Raw genomic sequence first — 20,594 nt, 5'->3', positions numbered from 1 at the left:
ACGTCTTTATAAACTTTAAAAAGTGTTTTATTCTTCTTTCATTATGGATGCATTAAAACATAAAGAAACATATAGGACTGATATTTTATTTATGCAAAAATATTGATGAATACCTTCAAATGTTTGAAATGAAAGGAATGTACATTTTTTGTAAATCTGATTTTTTTTAAACTTCACTTTTTCATTTTCTTTTTAGATTTACTTCTTATAATAATTTTTTTTTCTTTATTTTTTTTTTACATGTTGCAAATAAAAAATCTTTTCAAATTTAAAGCCTCTTTCCTTTTTTAAATAAATAAAACAATTTGCTAACCATGCTAGTATATTATAAGTTAACTACCTCACATAACAAAAAATATGACAGTTCTACCTTCATAATAAGACATACCTCTAAACTTGCTTTGGATAAATCTTGAAGTGTTGGCCATTTCTGAAAAAAATAGATAACAAGAGTGCACACGCTGTAATGTCTTGCCTTCTTTACTAACCATTGATTTTATGTTGATAGTCCTAAATATAAAGCTTTACTACAAGTAACACATAAACTTAACATGATCCAAGAAAATGAGGTCAAGGTCATATATACCAAACGAGAAATACATGTACACCTTACAATCATTCAAACATAGTTGACCTATTGCTTATAGTTTCTAAGAAACAGTCTTAACCAAGAAAACTTAACATTGACCAATGAACCATGAAAATGAGGTCAAGGTCAGATGAACCATGCCAGACAGACATGTACACCTTACAATCAATTTATGCATTAAATATAGTTGACCTATTGCTTATAGTATCTTAGAAACAAACTTAATCATGAAAACTTAGCATGACCAATGAACCATGAAAATGAGGTCAAGGTCAGATGATACCTGCCAGACAGACCTATTCACCTTACAATCCTTCCATACAACAAATATAGTTGATCTATTGCTTATAGTTGAAAAACAGACCAAAACACAAAACTTAACACTGAGAAATGAACCATGAAAATGAGGTCAAGGTCAACTAAAACCTGCGAGACTGACATGTACATCATAAAATATTTCCATACACCAAATATAGTTGACCTATTGCATATAGTATTAGAAAACAAGAGGCTCTCAAGAGCCTGAATCGCTCACCTGTATTTCAGAGAAGATTTTTAAATGTTAGCAAACTTGATGAACAAATTGTGTAAAATTGTCTTAAAGGGCAATAACTCCTTAAGGGGTCAATTGACAATTATGGTCATATTAACTTTTTAGTAGATCTTACTTTGCTGAACATTATTGCTGCTTACAGTTTATATATATCTATAATAATATTCAAAATAATAACAAAAAACTGCAAAATTTTGTTAAAACTACCAATTCGGTGGCAGCAACCCAATAATGGGTTGTTCGATTCGTCTGAAAATTTGAGGGCAGATAGATCTTGACCAATTAAAAAAATTTTACCCCATGTCAGATTTGCTCTAAAAGCTTTAGTTTTTGAGATATAAGCCAAAAACTGCTTTTGACCCCTATGTTCTATTTTTAGCCATGGCGGCATTGTTTGTCGATGGATCAAAACTTCGGATACAATTTATAAACAAGATACCCTAAGGAACATTTACTTAAAGTTTGAAGGTATTTGGCCCAGTAGTTTCAGAGGAGAAGATTTTTGAAATAGTTTACGACGACAGACGACGGACGCCAAGTGATGGCATAAGCTCACATGGGGCCCATCAGGCCCCGGTGAGCAAAAAAGACCAAAACTCAAAAAATTAACTTTGACCACTGAACCATGAAAATGAGGTCAAGGTCAGATGACACCTACCAGTTGGACATGTACACCTTACAATCATTCCATATACCAAATATAGTAGACCTACTGATTATAGTATCTGATATATGGACTTGACCATGAAAACTTAACCTTGTTCAATGATCCATGAAATGAGGTCGAGGTCAAATAAAAATTGTCTGACGGGCATGAGGACCTTGCAAGGTACGCATATCAGTGTTCCAGCTAGGATTTGAAAATAGAGGGGCGCGTTTTTAAAAAAGGGCACTTTAGCGCGTTCTCACTGAAAAAATTCAAATACTTAATATTACCACATAATGACCTATTTTTAGCAAGCATGTAGCTAAGTTAAATACTCTATACTATTATATACCAGTTTAAAAATCATTTATTTAAAACATATAAGTTAAAATCAAACTGAGAGCACTAATAGTCATTACTATATTCATTTCTCTTTCAGAACTACAGATTTTTTCAAATAAGAGTTCAAATGCAAATAAATATTAAACAACATTGACAAGTCTTCTGTTTTTCTTTTTGAAGAAGGTTGTCACACATTGATCAAGAATTTTTTCAAATTTAGTTTCATCACAGTTTAATTTTACAGTTAATATTTTTGTTAATGTCTGTGTTTTCAAGTTTGCCCTGTGACTTGTCTTTATCAATTTGACCTGAGAGAATATTCTCTCCACCTCTGCTGTACTGAGTGGTTGTATTATTGCAACACTGAATAGTTTTGCAACAAGATAATAGGTTTTTATCCTTATGACAAGGTGAATGAAATAGCTCTAGCAGACTAGGTAAGGAACGATCTGTAAGTTCTGCTGATGACACAAGAGCTATAAATTCCTGCCATTGAATAAGGAGAGTTTCAGGGTCCATGTCAAATGTATTTGCCAGAGCTTCTATCTCTGTAAAACCATACATTGTTTCAATGTTGTCTGTTCCTGTAAGGTCTAAAATGGCCAACTGATCGATTGTGTCAGCATCCATAAATCTAACTGTTATATTTTCAATTAATCCATTGAGAAAGCACTCTCTGACTTTAGTGTCGAAATCTACTGGGGGTGGGTCAGTAATGTTACATGTGCTTCTTAAATGTTCCTCTTTTTGAAGCCATGGGCCATTCTGGGTCTTTCTTGTTGTCAACAAATTGACAGTTTTCTCCACACAAGCATCTCCGTATATTTCATGTTGAGCGTATCTAATAATATCAATAAGTTTGTCAAAACGGATTTCAATAAGAAAATTGATACAAAAATCGGACTTTCGAGAGCTCCGTAATCGGCACAATAATAAATTAATTCAACTTTGAAAGTTTATTATCAATTCAACAAGCATCTCCGTATATTTCATGTTGAGCGTATCTAATAATATCAATATTAAGTTAGTCAAAACGGATTTCAATTTAAGAAAAATGATATAAAAATCGGACTTTCGAGTGCTCCGTAATCGGCGGAATTTACAATAGAAGAACAATTGCGATATCTGATAGAAACCTTTCTTCTTCTCGATTTTTCATAAAAGTAAAGAATTAAATTATTTTTTTACCTTTGATGGTCATTATTCTTGAAAAAAGATGTAATAGACTGGCAAGTCTTTGCTTATTTTCATTTTCGAGTCGGTCAATTTTTCATTTTTTCGTCGGCATTTTGCGTGTTGATGATTTACGATATACTATTGGAATGATTCTTTTTTAATGAACGTTATTTTATAAATAACAAATACGATAGAAATGAACATCGTTCACATTTATTTTATAAATTCTATATTGCATCTTCAGGTGTTAAAAAATCAATTCATTTAACTTGGATGTTTGGTACTTCAGGGCAAAGGGATTAGACAGGGTCGTAAATTTCACCTGATTAAGTAATTGACTCTAATCAAATAGGTGATTATATACAGGTAACAAGTGTCAACAATTTTAATCTGTTGTCTTAATGAAGTGTGTGTATAAAGAACTCAACAAAATGGCGACGATATGAGGAAAAAAGATCGTTTTTTAAACTTTTTTCAAAAGGGCACAGAGGGGCGCATCAGAAGGGCAGAGGGGCGCTTAAAAAGGCAGAGGGCGCAAAATTTCGGGGGAGGGGCGCGGCGCCCCTCCATTTCATGCTAGCTGGAACACTGCATATACTAAATATAGTTATCCTATTACTCATCATAAGAAAGAAATTAACATTACAAAAAATGTTGACTTTTTTTTCAAGTAGTCACTGAACCATGAAAATGAGGTCAAGGACAATGGACATATGACAGACCGAAACTTCGTAACATAAGGCATCTATATACAAAGTATGAAGCATCCAAGTCTTTTAGCTTCTAAAATATAAAGCTTTTAAGAAGTTAGCTAACGCCGCCGGATCACTATCCCTATGTCGAGCTTTCTGCGACAAAAGTTGTAGGCTCGACAAAAAATAAAATATAAATCTCTGGTTGTAGTTTTCGATGAAATTCATGTGCAATAGTTCTTGTGTTAGCTTACCATGAACACAGCTTAATATTGTGCTTGTATGATGAACCGGCTCTGCCTTCAAGATTACCTTAGGGCCTTCAACAATAAGCCAAAAACCCATACCATATATGGTAGGCAATATAAGTCCCTGTATCATATGGTATGGTTTTTTCTCATTGTTGAAGGCATTGCAATGACCTAATATTGAACAAATCTTTGGTCAATAGTCTTCTCATCTGCAATCATACCACAACTCCTTTTTTTATCTATATGCAATTAAATGTTTGCCTTTGTCTTTAGCTTCAGATCAACAATGATGTAATTTTCATAGAATATAGCTCAGATATAAGTTGAACTTTAGGTGGTATGACCATATATACAAGCTTAATATTTAAAATTTTAACATATGACTCAAGGGGCAATGAATAAGTCGTTATATTCTGGACAGAAATAAGTACCAAATGTTAATCCTTATTTATATGGATAACATTAACAAACCTGCATCCATTTGTTGTAATAACTTATCACCGTGGCAACTTGTGTCTGCTGTAACATCACCTCAGATACCCAAACTGAAATACATAATAAACAGTCTTACAAAATTACTATCATTGTGATAACATAATTAAAGGGGCATTAGCTGTCAAATTCATGTTCAGTGATTTGACTCAGATTCTCATATTTGATTTATAACATACTTAAACGTATATCCAAATTATAAAAAGTCTAAAATAAACAATTTACAATGCATTGACTCGATAATATGTATCTGCATTTCGTGTGTATTTTAGTTTAGACGCCATCTAATTAACCATTGAGGTGACCTCCTCCGAAGACTGCAGATGAACATATAACCAGATATAAACATAAATATAGATATAGATAGATAGCGAACACATGCAATTGGACTTTTCTAGGTTTGTTTGATTTCATATCGTATGTTAATAAAATATGTTTATCATCATTTTTACTTGTACAAGAATGAGTTTTTATGGATCAAATCAGTCAACCAAATGGTTTACATTTGTTTCACTTTCAATGTTGACATTATTTAACTTTTAATAGCTGAACAAGCCTAGTTTAAGCATAACCCATCTCTAGCTAAGGGGCTAAATTGAAGGTCACATGAATACGGTGTCAATGAGGTCAAATTATTCATGATCAATTGCAACGAATAATTCATCAGCGATGTTTCTTAGCTTATTTTGACAAAATTCAACCAAACTGGCTGCTAAAAGCGGATTATTATTTATTTTATTAACTATTTCACTTGCATTAATGATTGAACAAAAAAATCATATTTCATTTTTTTTCATATCTTGTAGCTAATGCCCTTTTAAGTGTTAAGTGAAAGACCATTATGCATTTATAAATCAAATGAGTTAGTCTTAAAATAGTACACACAAAACAACATGATAAATTATTTATACTACCAATAATAACACAATTGTTCATAACGACTTTCAGCTGTTGTACAACAACGATGATAGAAAACAACTTAATATATGGTTTAGATTTACATTTGTACCATGAAGCAATTTACAAATATGTTGTGTTGTCCCCTCCTGCTTCTTGGTAACTTTTATTGTACCCACTTAAAATGGCATTTTTGTCAATGTCTTAAACAAGTGGGGTATACTTTGCACAACATCGTCTACAAATTCTAGCTGATATTTTGAGTGCAATTAGTTTTGGTTGAATTAACAAAAACTGTTAATATCAATCATTGTTGTCAATCAATATTCATTCAGGAAGACTTCATGCAGTTACCAACTAATGCAATCAATCATTTAAGATTCAAGATCACCTTAAAAATTACCTGCATATGCTCTCTGGTTAACATCAGGATTGGTAATCTAAAAAATAAATAACTTAAAATAATTGAAATCAATGCAGCTTCATACAATTTTGGATTCAGCATTATCTACCAAAATGCAACTGCATGTTAAAGTTCACAGAGAAGGTCAGAAAAGATGTTGTTGCAATTTTGTCAAAGGAAATAAGTTTCTGTTAGAAATTAACTTCATGTGTGATGCAATAACTTTTATTTCGGAAATCCCACTATACATTTAATATTCAAAGTAAACAACTATCCTTTAAAATTTGAAATTCCCTGTAACTCGATATATTGGCTTGGAACTAGCTTTCAGTAACTGATAGTACGCTCAGTTCTGTACTTTGTATTTTTGGTGTTTTTGTTAGTTGTTTATTTTGCTTTGTATCTTTCTGATGAGTCAAGCCCTTTCAACAGATTTTTATAGTTTTTTCTTATTGTGTGCTGTTACACCAATGTCCCAGGTTATGGGAGGGTTGGGCACCCACAAACATGTTGAACCCTGCCACAGTCTATATGTTTAAGCACCAAGTCAGGAGCCTGTGTTTGAGTGGTTATTTTTCATTTTATTGTTTATTGTTTTGTATAGTTTGTTCATGTTTTATGCTGTTGCACCGAGGTTCCAGGTAAGAGGGTGGGTCTAATATCTGTAACCCTGCCCGTTATGTATGTGCATGTCCCAAGTCAAGAGCCTGTAATTCAGTGGTTGTTTGTTACTGTATGTCATATATGTATTTTGTTTGTTGTTTTGTACATAAATCAGCCAGTTTTTTTTCTCTTTCGAATTGTTTTACATGTTATTGGTTATGTCAGGACCTTTTGTGGCTTGCTATGTGTTATGCAGGGGTTCAAATTTACTTAGGGCAATGGAAGGTCCAGGACCTTTGACCAAAAATACTTAAAGGTCCTCCTTTATTCTTAGAAGGTCCAATTTTTATTGAAAATTCAATTTATAAAAACAGAAAATGCTTACCATTCCAGAGCACTCACCATATCTTACCACATTAACCTCATCTTTTTTTTTCAGAATTTCTTAAATAAATTCAGACAGAAAAAGGCTTCTCCTTTTCCCCCAACACTATAAGCTATGTTAAATAACACTTTGTACCTTTTTAATTGTTTTGGTTTCAATTGCTGCGTAAGAACACACTGGACTAAATTTGTGTCAAATAACAGCTGGACTACATTTTCAAACTTGGGGTCAGTTTCTTTTAACCACTTTTTTAAGCAAGATATATAGATGCTGAGGGGTAATTTTACATCATGACTTTTTAAGGGCTCAAGTTTTAAGTTTTTTGTCAAACGGACCAGGGCACTTTCCTTTTACATTCTTGATTTTCTCTTTCATATTTTTGGTCTTTAGTCAGATCCCGTCTTTCGGGCTGTGTTAAACCGTTTCATCAATCACCCCGCTGTATCACCCATTTTATTAGGTTTTTTTAGGAAGAGGAAATCTCAAAACCAAACAGACTCATATCGTTTACTATTTATGTTTTAATACATGTATTACATTCATGAGTTTCCCAGTGTCTTGTACGACGACCGGTCAAATGAATATACATTAAATCAATTGTTAAGAAATTAAGCAAACACGTAAGTTTCCTTTTAATAAAGTTGCTTATTTCAAAAATCATTTTTATACTAGATTTATATTTTTTTTCAAAATGCTTTTGTAACCTGCAAAAATTTGAAAGTCCGCCGGGTGTAACTATTTACCGTTGGGAAGGTCCAAACCTGTAAATCGAAGGTCACGAACCTCAGACCACTGCTTATTTGAACCCCTGGTTATGGGTTTTGGTCATTTTTGAATGCTGTACCATTGCAATCATACCACATCTCCTTATTTTAAATAGAACAGTTTCAATTTGATTATTTATCACAATTTAAAAGCTTAAAACAATTCCTAATACCTGTCTTCTCCATGGTAAATCTCTTTTATTTTCACTGTACCATTTCACCAATAGTTCTCGGAATTCTTTAACTTCTTGAGAAGAGAAATCATGTATAGATTCTGTTCCTGTGAAATAAATAATATTACAAAAGGAAATAAATTATCAGATCAACAAATTTATAAAAACAAATATTCTGTATTGAAAATCAATTTTTAAAGGATACCTTAATTCATGATGTCATTAGTTCTACATTTAATCCTATCAAATATCAATATGTAACTGGAAAGTCTGACACATTTGATAAAATAACTGGTTCCTCATTTCAGTTTTTTATGATTATCGAATCGAACTCAGGAAACAATAATGTGTGTCCAATTTTTGGTGCCAAAGAAACATTAATAGGACAAGTAATAGTTAACATATTACACTTGTCTGAAGGGAAGTGGCTTATGTCCCTAATAACTTTTTACTTGTGTTCAAACACCTAACAGGAGAATGGAGTGATCATGCTCAGAACTAATATGCTAATATTATAACAAAGTTCTATTCAAAGACAAGATATTTCATCATTTAATAACTTTTCAGCAAAAACTTTCAACAATTCTGTTTGAAAAATCAAGTTATATTCATTTGAGACTTGTGCTTTATTACCTATGTAATATGCATGCCTGCAAGTGTACTCACTAGATTAGTCACTTAATAGTATAATGCAAAATAATTTCATGCCAGATTAAACTAGTGAAAAATTATTATCAGTCATATTCAAACACTTTTACGGATATATCGTAATAAAATAAAAATCAAAGCGCGAAAGCGCTGTAAAGGCAGTTAATTACAGGTTGTGTGTATTTTTAGTCCAGTTATATCATTATCTTGCATAGTACTGTGTACTTATCAGAGGTGGCTTTCAGTATTTAAGATTTAGAGTTCTCTAATGATATTGAACAAGTTATATGAATGTCATAATCTGAGCACTATATGAAGGTGATTGTTCTCACTTGTTTATGAACTAGTGCATTATGTCCAGTTTGTACCTTTTTTATCTATGTTTATAGTCAAATTAGTTATCAAAGGTACCAGGATTATAATTTAATACGCCAGACGCACGTTTCGTCTACATAAGACTCATCAGTGACGCTCAGATCAAAATAGTTATAAAGCCAAACAAGTACAAAGTTGAAGAGCATTGAGGACCCAAAATTCCAAAAAGTTGTGCCAAATACGGCTAAGGTTATCTATTCCTTGGATAAGAAAATCCTTAGTTTTTCGAAAAATTCAAAGTTTTGTAACAGGAAGTTTATAAAAATGACCATATAATTGATATTCAAATACTGTTTAAAATAGTTAGGCATTTTCTTTTTAGTAATAAGTAAATGTTATCAACTGTATTTTATTCAACTCTGCAAATGTGGTTTGTTACTGTTAAGTATGGATGATAGTTGTTTCATTGGCAATCATAACACATCTCCTTATTTTTATAATGATCTATATTCAACGACCTCAGGTACAAAAAAAATGTATGTAACTTAACTATGATGGGAAACCTTTGACTTCTTTCTTTTATATAAACTTTTGATTTGGTACCATAGAACTATGTAGAATAAATGTACATTGCAACATGTCAACTCTTTCAATGACAATACTTTTTTAAGAAACTATAACTCCAAGCAAAATTATATTTCCAAGTTTAAAGTAATTTATGAATGAAAAAAGGAGTTCTTAATTAAGAAATAAACTGATTCGCTGAGCGCAGCTGGATACACCCGCAGAGGTCCAACCCTGAACAGTTGGGGCAAAAATGGACACAATATTCAAGCTTGATACAGGTCTGAATTTGGATTGTAATTAAATATTTGACATATTATAGTTTCTGAATAAATGTAGTCAAAGAACTTGAAATCGGTTATATGAATTGAATTTATATTCAATTAAAGATTTCTTGCTGTTGTGCAATACACTGTGCTGTTGCGCAATACTTAATAAATCTGTTGCCAGACTATAAACAAATAAAGTTCAATTTCTTCTCAATGTCATATTTGAAATTTATGAAAATCTATAGGGAGATTACATCAATAGCTATAAATAATTCACCAAAGTTTCATGCGAACTGCTTAAAGCATTTTTGAGTTGTTGTCCAACAAGAGTGAACACGCTGAAATGTCTCGCCTTCTTTAGTAATCACTGATATTATGTTGATAGTCCTTAATATAAAGCTTTATTACAACTGTCACATAAACTTAACATTAACCAAGAAAACTAAACATTGACCAATGAACCACGAAAATGAGGTCAAGGTCAGATGAACCATGCCAGGCAGGCATGTACAGCTAACAATTCTTCCATACAACAAATATAGTTGACCTATTGCTTATAGTTTAAGAAAAACAGACCAAAACACAAAAACTTAACACTGAGCAATGAACTGTGAAAATGAGGTCAAGGTCAAATAAAACCTGCGCAACTGACATATAGATCATTAAATATTTCCATACACCAAATATAGTTGACCTATTGCATATAGTAATAGAAAAAAAGACCAAAGCTCAAAATCTTAACTTTGACCACTGAACCATGAAAATGAGGTCAAGGTCAAATGAGACCTGCCAGCTAGACATGTACACCTTACAATCATTCCATACACCAAATATAGTAGACCTATTGCATACAGTATAAGAAAAACAGACCAAAACACAAAAACTGTACTATAACCACTGAACCATGATAATGAGGTCAAGGTCAGATGACACCTGCCAGTTGGACATGTACGCCTTACAGTCCTTCCATACACCGAATATACTTGACCTATTGCTTATAGTATCTGAGATATGGACTTGACCACCAAAACTTAACCTTGTTCACTGATCCATGAAATGAGGTCGAGGTCAAGTGAAAACTGTCTGACAGGCATGAGGACCTTGCAAGGTACGCACATACCAAATATAGTTATCCTATTACTTATAATAAGAGAGAATTTAACATTACAAAAAATGTTAACTTTTTTTTCAAGTAGTCACTGAACCATGAAAATGAGGTCAAGGACATTGGACATGTGGCTGACGGAAACTTCGTAACATGAGGCATCCATATACAAAGTATGAAGCATCCAGGTCTTCCACCTTCTAAAATATAAAGCTTTTAAGAAGTTAGCTAACGCCGCCGCCACATCCCTATCCCTATGTCGAGCTTTCTGCGACAAAAGTCGCAGGCTCGACAAAAACTGGAAAATCCCCCCTTTTTTAATGAATAAAACCCCATAACTCAGAAATGTAAAATCTAAAATTTATAAAATTCTTAAGGGAGCTTACGGATTGATAATTTAGTCTTAGATGCAAGATTTTTTTATCAGTTGTTAGTGGCTTTGAACTAGCTGTCAGTAACTTTGAGTACTCTCAGATCTGTACTTAGTGTCTTTTTGTTGTTTGGATGTACAACTACCCGACCACGTCCACTTGTATTTATCCATCTGATGAGTTAAGCCTCTTTCAACTGATTTTTATAGTTCGTTCTTATATTGTACTGTTACACCACTGTCCCAGGTTAGGGGGAGGGTTGGTATCCCCCTTACATGTTTAACCCCGACACATTCTGTATGTACATGTATGTGCCTGTCCCACGTCAGGAGCCTGTAATTCAGTGGTTGTTGTTTGTTTATGTGTTGCATATTTGTTATATTCGTTCATTTTTTGTACATAAATTAGGCCGTTAGTTTTCTTGTTTAAATTGTTTTACATTGTCATTTCGGGGCCTTTTATAGAGCTCTGACTGTGCAGTATGGGCTTTGTTCATTGTTGAAGGCCGTACTGTGACCTATAGCTGTTAATTTCTGTGTCATTTGGTCTCTTGTGGAGAGTTGTCTCATTGGCAATCATACCACATCTTCTTTTTTATATTTACATCAACAGATATAAACAATTCACCAAAGTCAAGGTGAGACAACAAAACTTAGTGGTAAGATCTCTGAAATGTTTTACACGGTACAAGTTTTTCTCATTGTTGGAGATTGTACGGTGACAGTAACACCTGTAACTGCTTAAACCCATTTCTTATGCACTTTAGTTCGATAAACTCACTGAATATCATACCACATCTCCTTATTTTTATATGCATTACAATCTACATGTGCATGTAATTATAAATATATATATATCAGAACAAAATTCATTGCGTCACTTTTATTTATGCATCCTTTGGCACAATACAAGTTCTAAAATTACACAACATAGTACAACTAAATGTTATTTCAGATGAAAGTTTTGTTTCAGTTCCATTCATAGGATTTATTAGAATTTTGTATGTTTTGCCAAGTCCAATAATTCGCTCTATGTGCACATGTTAATTGGAGACTTTTCTATCCCGTATAAGAGTTTTGGAACTAATTCTGTTTCTTTTTTTTTTAAAAGTTAGCAAACAAATCTTGCACATTTAAACCTTTGTCTGCCATCACACTGTCACCTGGATCACATAATTGAACTATTCTACATCTTTCAACTTTTTCATAGTCACTGGTAGAACCAACATATGCATTAGAGACATAGTTGACTAAACCACCAGGTGTCGAACATACAAGTATTTTCAATGTTTCTGTTTTTATATGATGAAAAGGTTGCCTGAGCTCTAGGAGCTTTAGGTTTTATCACGGGATATTCTGTGCTGTCAATAATAATCCAAGTCGTAGGAAACTTTAATTTGAAGTTGGATGGTGAAAAATACCTGACTAAACCACTAGATGGCCAAGTGTTAGCCTCACACCACTGTTTAGACATAAAAACAATCCATGTATACACAATATTCTTAACACTAGATTCAATCTAGAATCTAGAAAGTTCAAAGTTGGTTGTATAATGCCTCAATTTCATCAAAGTCATAAAAAAACTGATTTTCAACTGACACCCTATCAATTTGAAAATATATGTATCTCAAACAATGTGCTGCTGGACCAAGTGTGGTCAAAACAAATAAAAATTTAGTATACAACTCTAAACCGGTATAAAAATGCATGGCTGTGTCACGTGTCTTCATTTCAAAATTCTCTGCTGAAAACATAGGCATTGATGGTGTTTGCATAATTCCATCTGTGAAGCTCAACATTAGCTCGGCAGTTGGTGGTGGACAGTCATAAATCCTTTCTGCAGTATGAATGACTTCTTCAGGAAAACCAACTTTACAATCAAAACTTTCCTCTAGATTTCTACTACAATATTCATCAAGTTTAGTTCTTTTGTTTTCACAGGAAACTGTCCTGATTTTTCTTTTTGCGGACAATTCAGTCTCTTGCTTGGTCCAGGAAAATAGGCTGGGAATGGCAGTAGACTTAAGTCTGTGAATGGTGGGTTTGCGCCCTGAAAAAGGTTATAAAACATTAGTTTTTTGATAATTAAATGAACTTCCATTAGCAATGCATACTTTGTATTACCTGGCGAAATATTAACTAGATTTATTCATTACAATCTGGATAAAACTATGTTTGCCTGATTCAATGTATGTTATGTAAATCCAAAGGACAAACAATGAGAGACTTATGCAACAAACGTACATTGTTTGTACCTAAATAACTATAATATAGATGAGAGCATGTCATTGTTTTGTTCCTGTTAACATTGTCATTGATATTTTTCAAGAAAGTCTATGAGGCATAGCTTATGCATTCCTGTCATTACTACATTAGCATAATTACTGCTAAAATAATTCTCAGTATGATATACCTCTTGTAAGAAATCATTTTAATTGTAGCAATCACCAAAAAATCTCAAACAGATCACATTGAATCGTAATCCAAAAAATTATGACGTCTTGAATTAACCACCCCCTTTTATTCTAAAACGATAATTGCGGTTGTAAACAGACTTTGGTTTATTCGCATGGCGATTACATATATAACTATATATTTCAAAAAGAAAATAGAGTTTTACCATGAATAGTTTCCTGCACGTAGTCTTTTTCAGTAAAATGTGCCTTGCAAACAACAGCTGATTGAGATGGACTCCACGATTTCATCGTGTTCTCGTCCAATCTGCGTATGGGCCATGGCGTTGATCCAACTTTTCCTTCTTTTTAAGTCATTTGGAAATGCATGTCCTCCTCTAAAATGACATCCAGGTACACAACAACAAGTACTTGGCATCGTTAATTAAAAATGTAACTGAAATAGTTGCACAGTGCAGAAACCGGAAGTTGAGGAACAGGATCGGCTACCACGGCGCCACCTATTCAGGAACGATAATTTGCTACTTTATATAACTGCGAAATAACAATAACGTTAGACGGGTTCACGTGCATAAACAGAAATGCGCTTTAAATTGTATAATATAATTCATGTTCAGTCGACCTTTAATTATTATATCAACGACTGAAATGATTTATAAACATATAGATTGCAGATAACACTCGAAATTAACCCGAGCTCTTTCCACACGGAATTCAAATAATTCTAGTTTGTCAATCGGTTGACTGCTTATAATGCAAAATACAAATATATCAAAAGTTTTTAAAACTAACAAAACACAATGATCGTTTCTCAATTTCCCAATGTAAATGAAATGAAACAAAAAACATTTTATATCACAATAAGAAGAGGAGAGAATTCAACATTTCCGGATCTACTTGGAGCCTAACGACCCCCCACGTAGATAAGTTGGATATCGCGGAAGGAAGGATTAACCCGGCAACTAGAAAGGCATTAAAGCACTGCCTTTAAAAATATGATAATTTTCTGCCATTTGACATGTTTGATAAACAGAAACAGCCCTGTACATGTAGACAGGGTCGGTCTTTTCACCACTGAACACTCCAAAAGACCACAAACCTAAGGAAAACACTAATATTTCACAATAAAACAATAAAACATATAAAAATTACGTAAAATTTAATCATATTATCATTTTGTTTATATATTATACATGTTATATGCATAATAGTTGAGAATTAAAATTGACAAAAAACGTTTTCGTTTAGGATTCAGCAAAAATACTTTCACATGACTTACATTAAATATATTATTTTTATGTCTACTTTTCTGTTTTCAATTATATAAAATCATGATAGTGAAAACATTAAATTTAATTTGAGATTATCACAATCATTATTTAAAAAAAAATGTTGTTAAGACTGAATGTGTACTGTTCTGGCCCTTGTAAGACCAGTCGAGAAGACTGTTCGTTTTGATTCTCTGGTTATTATTTCTTTTTAATCTATTATGTACAAAGTATTCATCATTCATGTCATTGTTCAGAAAGTAAGTCAAATATATACATGTAAATACATGAAATAAAGATGAAAACAATATAGTTAAGTGTTAGATGGTATTTTAATGTGTTTGGCTGTGTGCAGTGGTGTTAGGTGGTGAAAAGACCTACCGCATGTAGATGAATCTGGAGTCAATCATTATTTATGATTAACTTGAGACTTCGTTTTTATGCCAGTTCTCAAGATCAAAAGAAGAGTGGTTGATTGCTGATTACAGTTTTAAGTCATTTAAAATGTTTAATAAACCATTTTGATTTTAAAGTGTTGCTTTCCATAAATCCTTAATACTAGTTTGTTTATGCTGTGACGGCTAGTGTGAATTTGACAGTTTGAAAAAAGGACACGTTTTCAGGTCTTCTTAAAACAACTGGAATTGTGTGATGAAATTTTTGGATCCTTGGTTTAAAGATCCTATTCCCTTCCAAATTTTCAGTCATGTTTTTGTTTACTGTACACAAGGTAACTCAATCTTACTAAGCTAAGACAAGAGGTGGACAGGCCAGGACAGAAATCTGTATTCATATGAAAAAATACAAAAGACACATCAACTGACAAAGGACCGGTACCTCGAATGACCAAATAACTCCGTTATTATCCAAATAACACTTGAAATTTTAATATTTCCTGTACGAACTGTGACGCCCGTATATGACACGGAAACCAGGCGTAAAAATCATACTTTATCCAGGCGTCATTGCAGTGTTTAAGGAATGCATGTCCAGGCGTCAACCAGGCGGAAACCAAGCGTAACTGAGGCGGAAACCAGGCGTAAAATTAGGCGTAATATTTAAATGAGTACGCCTGGTCCAGAGAAAACCAGGCGTAATATGCAAATGAGTACGCCTGGTCAATAAATAAACCAGGCGTAATATCCTTACATAATACTACACTTATTTCAAATCAGTGTATTACCCTAGCTGTGTATTTAAGACAAACTTCTGTACTGTTGCTTTAATTTCTCATTGTTTGACATAAAACTGGAAATATTAACCATTGAAGAAGCTAATATATAAATAAACACATTTTAGACAGACACTGCCACTGGCTCAAATAAGTTTAAAGTTTAAATAAGAATTATGACAATTAATTTTTCTTGAAATAAAACTTAAGCATTTTAATTAACTAAGTTTTTTATAAATTAATGTCCTTTAAAATATAATGATAACACTGCAATTTAACTTCATGTAAAAGATTTTAATGTTATTATCCAAGGTTAAAGGTTTTGGGATTTCAAAATTACTGTTTGAACTTAAAACTTAATAATTTAGGTTACACTCACATAATAATTATTTACCATGTTTTACTTTCCATTTTTTCACAATTTTTATTAATCAATTTGATTCCACATTTCCAATTTCCAATTCTTTCAAAAAGCACAAAACAAGCTAATTATCCCTGAACATATGAAGCTGCCATAAGTCCAACTCTTGCAAACTAAAACCAAAGAGCCAAATTTTGAAAAAAATTCCCATGATCCTTTAAACAAAGCATTATGGGTATTATGATTACTCCATACCAACAGTTTTACGCCCGTAAGAAAATTTACGCCTTGCTTATTTCAATTTACGCCAGGTTTACCACTTTTTTCTAAGCCCGTAAGGACTACAAATTTACGTTTCCTGCTCCCTTACGCCTGGATCTAGACACGTAAGTACCACTTACGCCTGGTTTACGCCTTATTTCCAGGCGTAATACGCCTTATAATTTCATACGGGTAGCACATATTGGTGACATTTAAACATTGATTATTAAATAATATCATATTATAAGTGTATTTTATAACTAAAAAATGATTTACAGAAAGCAGGTAAGTTCATAAAGATCCTTATAAATATAGTGTGTACATCAAACATGGCGAACAAGGAAAACACAATGGGAAGAATAAAAGAATGATTGCATATGCATTCAAAGGGAAATGCTATGAAAATAAAGTATTTAATAATGTACTGTATATACAGAGTATTGTCCAATAATTGTTTTTCAGTAAGGTTTTGAAAAGTTAACAAGTACATCAAAGCCATGCAATTACACCAATCACCTATTAGTTTTGTTAATGATTTACTCAACATATGCTTTCTGTAAATCATTTTTGAGTTATAAAATACACATATGATATCATATTATTTAATAATCAATGTTTAAATGTCACAAATACCTGCTAATATTAAAATTTCAAGTGTTATTGGGTCATAACAAGCATGACAAGTGTTATTTGGATAATAACGGCGGTCTCACTAATTAGCGACAAGAAGCGACAAGAAGACTATTTAGCAACAAGAAAACTTAATAAAAATATTATTAAAATAAATATATTAAAAAAATATGCATAGACATTTTTATTTTGATATACGGAAAGTGAAGAGATTTTCATTTTTTTTTTTAAATATATTGATAAATATAGAAATTTCCCTGTCATAGTATGATATTAATTTTTACATGTTCTTGTGTTTTAGAACAATAATATATTTATTTTATAAATTTTTTAACACTCTCTTTGTCTAAAATATAATAAACTGACTGCATGCAAAATGCATTATAAGTGAATCAGTGTCCAGAAAAGATAATGTTACTAAAACGTGAATATTTTATTTGGGTATTGACTTATCAAACGATATGTATGATATTTATGCATAGTTTAAAGTTGATTGAAGATTAAAGGTAATTAAAGACAATGTTGAGTGTTCAACAGTTGCTCACTATTTACAATTATTGTATATTCTGGCGCGTGTAGTTGTATAGTCTGACGCGTGTACAAAGTTATAGGTGTTAATTGAATGTTATTGTTGCAATACAATAAGGGACACACGTCCTTTACTCCAACCATGATTCTAATTTGTTCATCCTTAAGCGTCATTATGCTTCTATGAAAAGAAGTAATTCTTACAAGAAAATAATCAGCTGGTTCGAATAAAAAGCCTGGCCATTCTCTTGAAACCACGAATAAAGCAATAGCAGAATACATAAGTAACTATCCCATTAAACAAACAAAATATTGCTGATGATATATGCAAGCTGTCATCAATATTAATTCTTTGAAAGAAAATGTTCAGATCACAGGCAAACCTCCAAATGTTATCTTGACTCATTAATTTCTTCATCTATCAATATAATAAAAAAAATGAAAATCTCTTTATTGCTGTCAATGCATATTTTTTTAATATATTTATTCTAATAAATTTTTTTTAAGTTTTCTTGTTGCTAAATTTATTCTTCTTGTCGCTTCTTGACGCTTCTTGTCGCTTCTGGACGCTTCTTGTCGCTAATTAGTGAGACCCTAATAATGGTGTTATTCGGTCATTCGTGTTACCCACAAAGGACTGATCTAACATAAGAATCACTAGTTGAACATGCTGACAAATAAAAAGATCTTTTGGTCATATTTGTCCACAAATCATACCTTCTCATTTTCTTAATTATGATTTAGAATGTTTTTTTCCAGTATGGCAGTAATTAGTACAAACATTATTTAAACAACGTTGTATTAAAGTCAGTATTGGTATCAACAACATACTCATACAGATACAGAACGTGAAAGGGATATTTATGCTTATGAACAATCGTGGTACCGAGTTATGTAAGCAAGCTCAAACTTCACAAAAACATCCCCGAAAAGAAAAACAATAAAACATGAACCGGCGATCCTATATTCATTTCACTATTATTTGTTTCTGAGGTTTCTTTAGGTAAATGTTCTAACCTGATGTACCATTTTGATTTATTTTCCTTTTAACCATAATCACACAAAATTTTTGAAGTCGGCGGGAAAGGAGGGGAATCATTTACATGGGGGAAAGAAACGTTATCATTGTGCGTAGAAACGATGAACGTAATTTGTAACTTTCTTTCTCCTATGTGGGAGAACCAGAGACCTATAATACATTTAGTATATATGTCTCTAGGGACGGTCTCACTAATTAGCGACAAGAAGCGACAAGAAGCGCCAAGAAGCGACAAGAAGAAAAATATTAGCGACAAGAAGAAAAAAAATAGCGACAAGAAATTTCATTTACTATTAAAACGATAGATTAGTAAATAAATTATCTGATTATACTAAGGATCCATAAAATATAGAGAAAAATGGCAATTAAAATTTTTTAAACATTAAAAAATTACCCCCCTTTTCTCCAAACATTCATTTATACCTTCTTTTTGTTTTATTAATAATGTAAATATTTGAACCTTTTATCCTGTTAAGACAGAAAAATTTGTGTCATGTATTTATATATATGTATTGCCCTTTTGAGTCTGAAATAAATAATTTGGTTTGAATCTTAAGTTTGATACACCATAGATATAATAGCCATCTATGGATACACCAACCATGCCGACTGTACATAAATATTGATTCATTCATCTATACGCTATGCTGTAAACTGAAGGTACCCCTTACTGAAAAATCAGCCTCCTGCAAACATTTGCTGCAAGTCTGCAGCGAACTTGCTGCAGACTTGCAGCGAACTCAGAGTCTGTATTTGCGGCATGTTTGCTGCAAATACGCTGCAGGTCTGCCGCAAACAATTTACCATGTAAATGAGTGTTTGCTGCAGACTTGCTGCAAACATTTATATGCAAATGAGTGTTTGCTGCAGACCTGCTGCAAAACATTTTAATGCAAATTAATATTTCTCCTGCGTGTTTGCTGCAGACCTGTGGCAAACATTTATATTCAAATTAATCTTTCTCTTGAGTGTTTGCTGCAAACTTGCAGGAACTACATATGTTATACAATCAACCAATGCCATGTTGTGTACACATTACATTATCTATATTACACAGCAATTCTGAAAAAGTCATGTTACATACATACATACAATAGTTCAAATACTTTATCATTTGAAAAATTATCATAGCATAAGTTAATACCTTTTAAAATTTAATTTAAAGTGGTTTTTTTTTGTCGTTCAAGTACGTGCTCAAATGAATTGCATGCATGAATATCTAAAATTCAAAAAAAGGGTTTCTTTGAAATTTAGTTTGTGCATGTATACAGCTTTTTAATTTAGAATAGTCACAAAATTCAACTTATTACGAGAAAATATTTAATAAGTTACAATCTCCAAATATATTAGAGAGTACTGTATGGTTACATATTTGAAAATGTTCTTCAAACCTTCATGCATGCAGATATTTGTGAAGGAGACGAATTTCATAAGTTTACACTTCTATGAATAATTTGTACTTACAAAATTAATAATGACTTTGAAAACTAAAATTTTAATTTCCAAACTAAAATGCCTCCCTGAACACCAATATATATCATGACTCAAACACCATCAACATTTTCAAATTTCAAATCTTTATCTTCCAGGAAGTTACCAATAGGCATGCTCAGTCATTTTTTTGTAGTTCTTGCAATGCTCTTGCAAACATTTAGAATTGTCAAATATTTCTGCAATCTAGCTGC

General features: G+C 32.3%; 1 protein-coding gene and 1 long non-coding RNA gene across 2 annotated transcripts in view; both read right to left on the bottom strand.

The window, feature by feature from the left end:
- The window catches only part of LOC127700203 (adenine DNA glycosylase-like), a 45,369-nt gene extending 26,411 nt beyond the window's left edge, over positions 1 to 18,958 (bottom strand). Inside the window, exons 1-5 of the mRNA XM_052203610.1 lie at positions 18,888 to 18,958; positions 7,967 to 8,073; positions 6,042 to 6,078; positions 4,721 to 4,794; positions 389 to 430 (exon numbers count right to left, since the gene is read on the bottom strand). Coding sequence (XP_052059570.1) covers positions 389 to 430; positions 4,721 to 4,794; positions 6,042 to 6,078; positions 7,967 to 8,073; positions 18,888 to 18,924 — 297 coding nt within the window. The 5' untranslated portion in view covers positions 18,925 to 18,958. The remainder of the gene's footprint in view (positions 1 to 388; positions 431 to 4,720; positions 4,795 to 6,041; positions 6,079 to 7,966; positions 8,074 to 18,887) is intronic.
- Positions 12,106 to 14,639, bottom strand: LOC127700204 (uncharacterized). The gene is made up of 2 exons (XR_007981489.1): positions 13,858 to 14,639; positions 12,106 to 13,287 (listed from the first exon to the last, which is right to left on the bottom strand). It is a non-coding gene; the product is annotated as an uncharacterized LOC127700204 (long non-coding RNA).
- Positions 18,959 to 20,594: the final 1,636 nt, after the last annotated feature.

Source organism: Mytilus californianus, unplaced genomic scaffold (assembly GCF_021869535.1).
Source record: "Mytilus californianus isolate M0D057914Y unplaced genomic scaffold, xbMytCali1.0.p SCAF_5, whole genome shotgun sequence".
NCBI classification, from domain to species: Eukaryota; Metazoa; Mollusca; class Bivalvia; order Mytilida; family Mytilidae; genus Mytilus; species Mytilus californianus.
The sequence above is the reverse complement of the archived record's forward strand: the minus strand, read 5'-3'. Positions and strand labels throughout refer to the sequence as shown.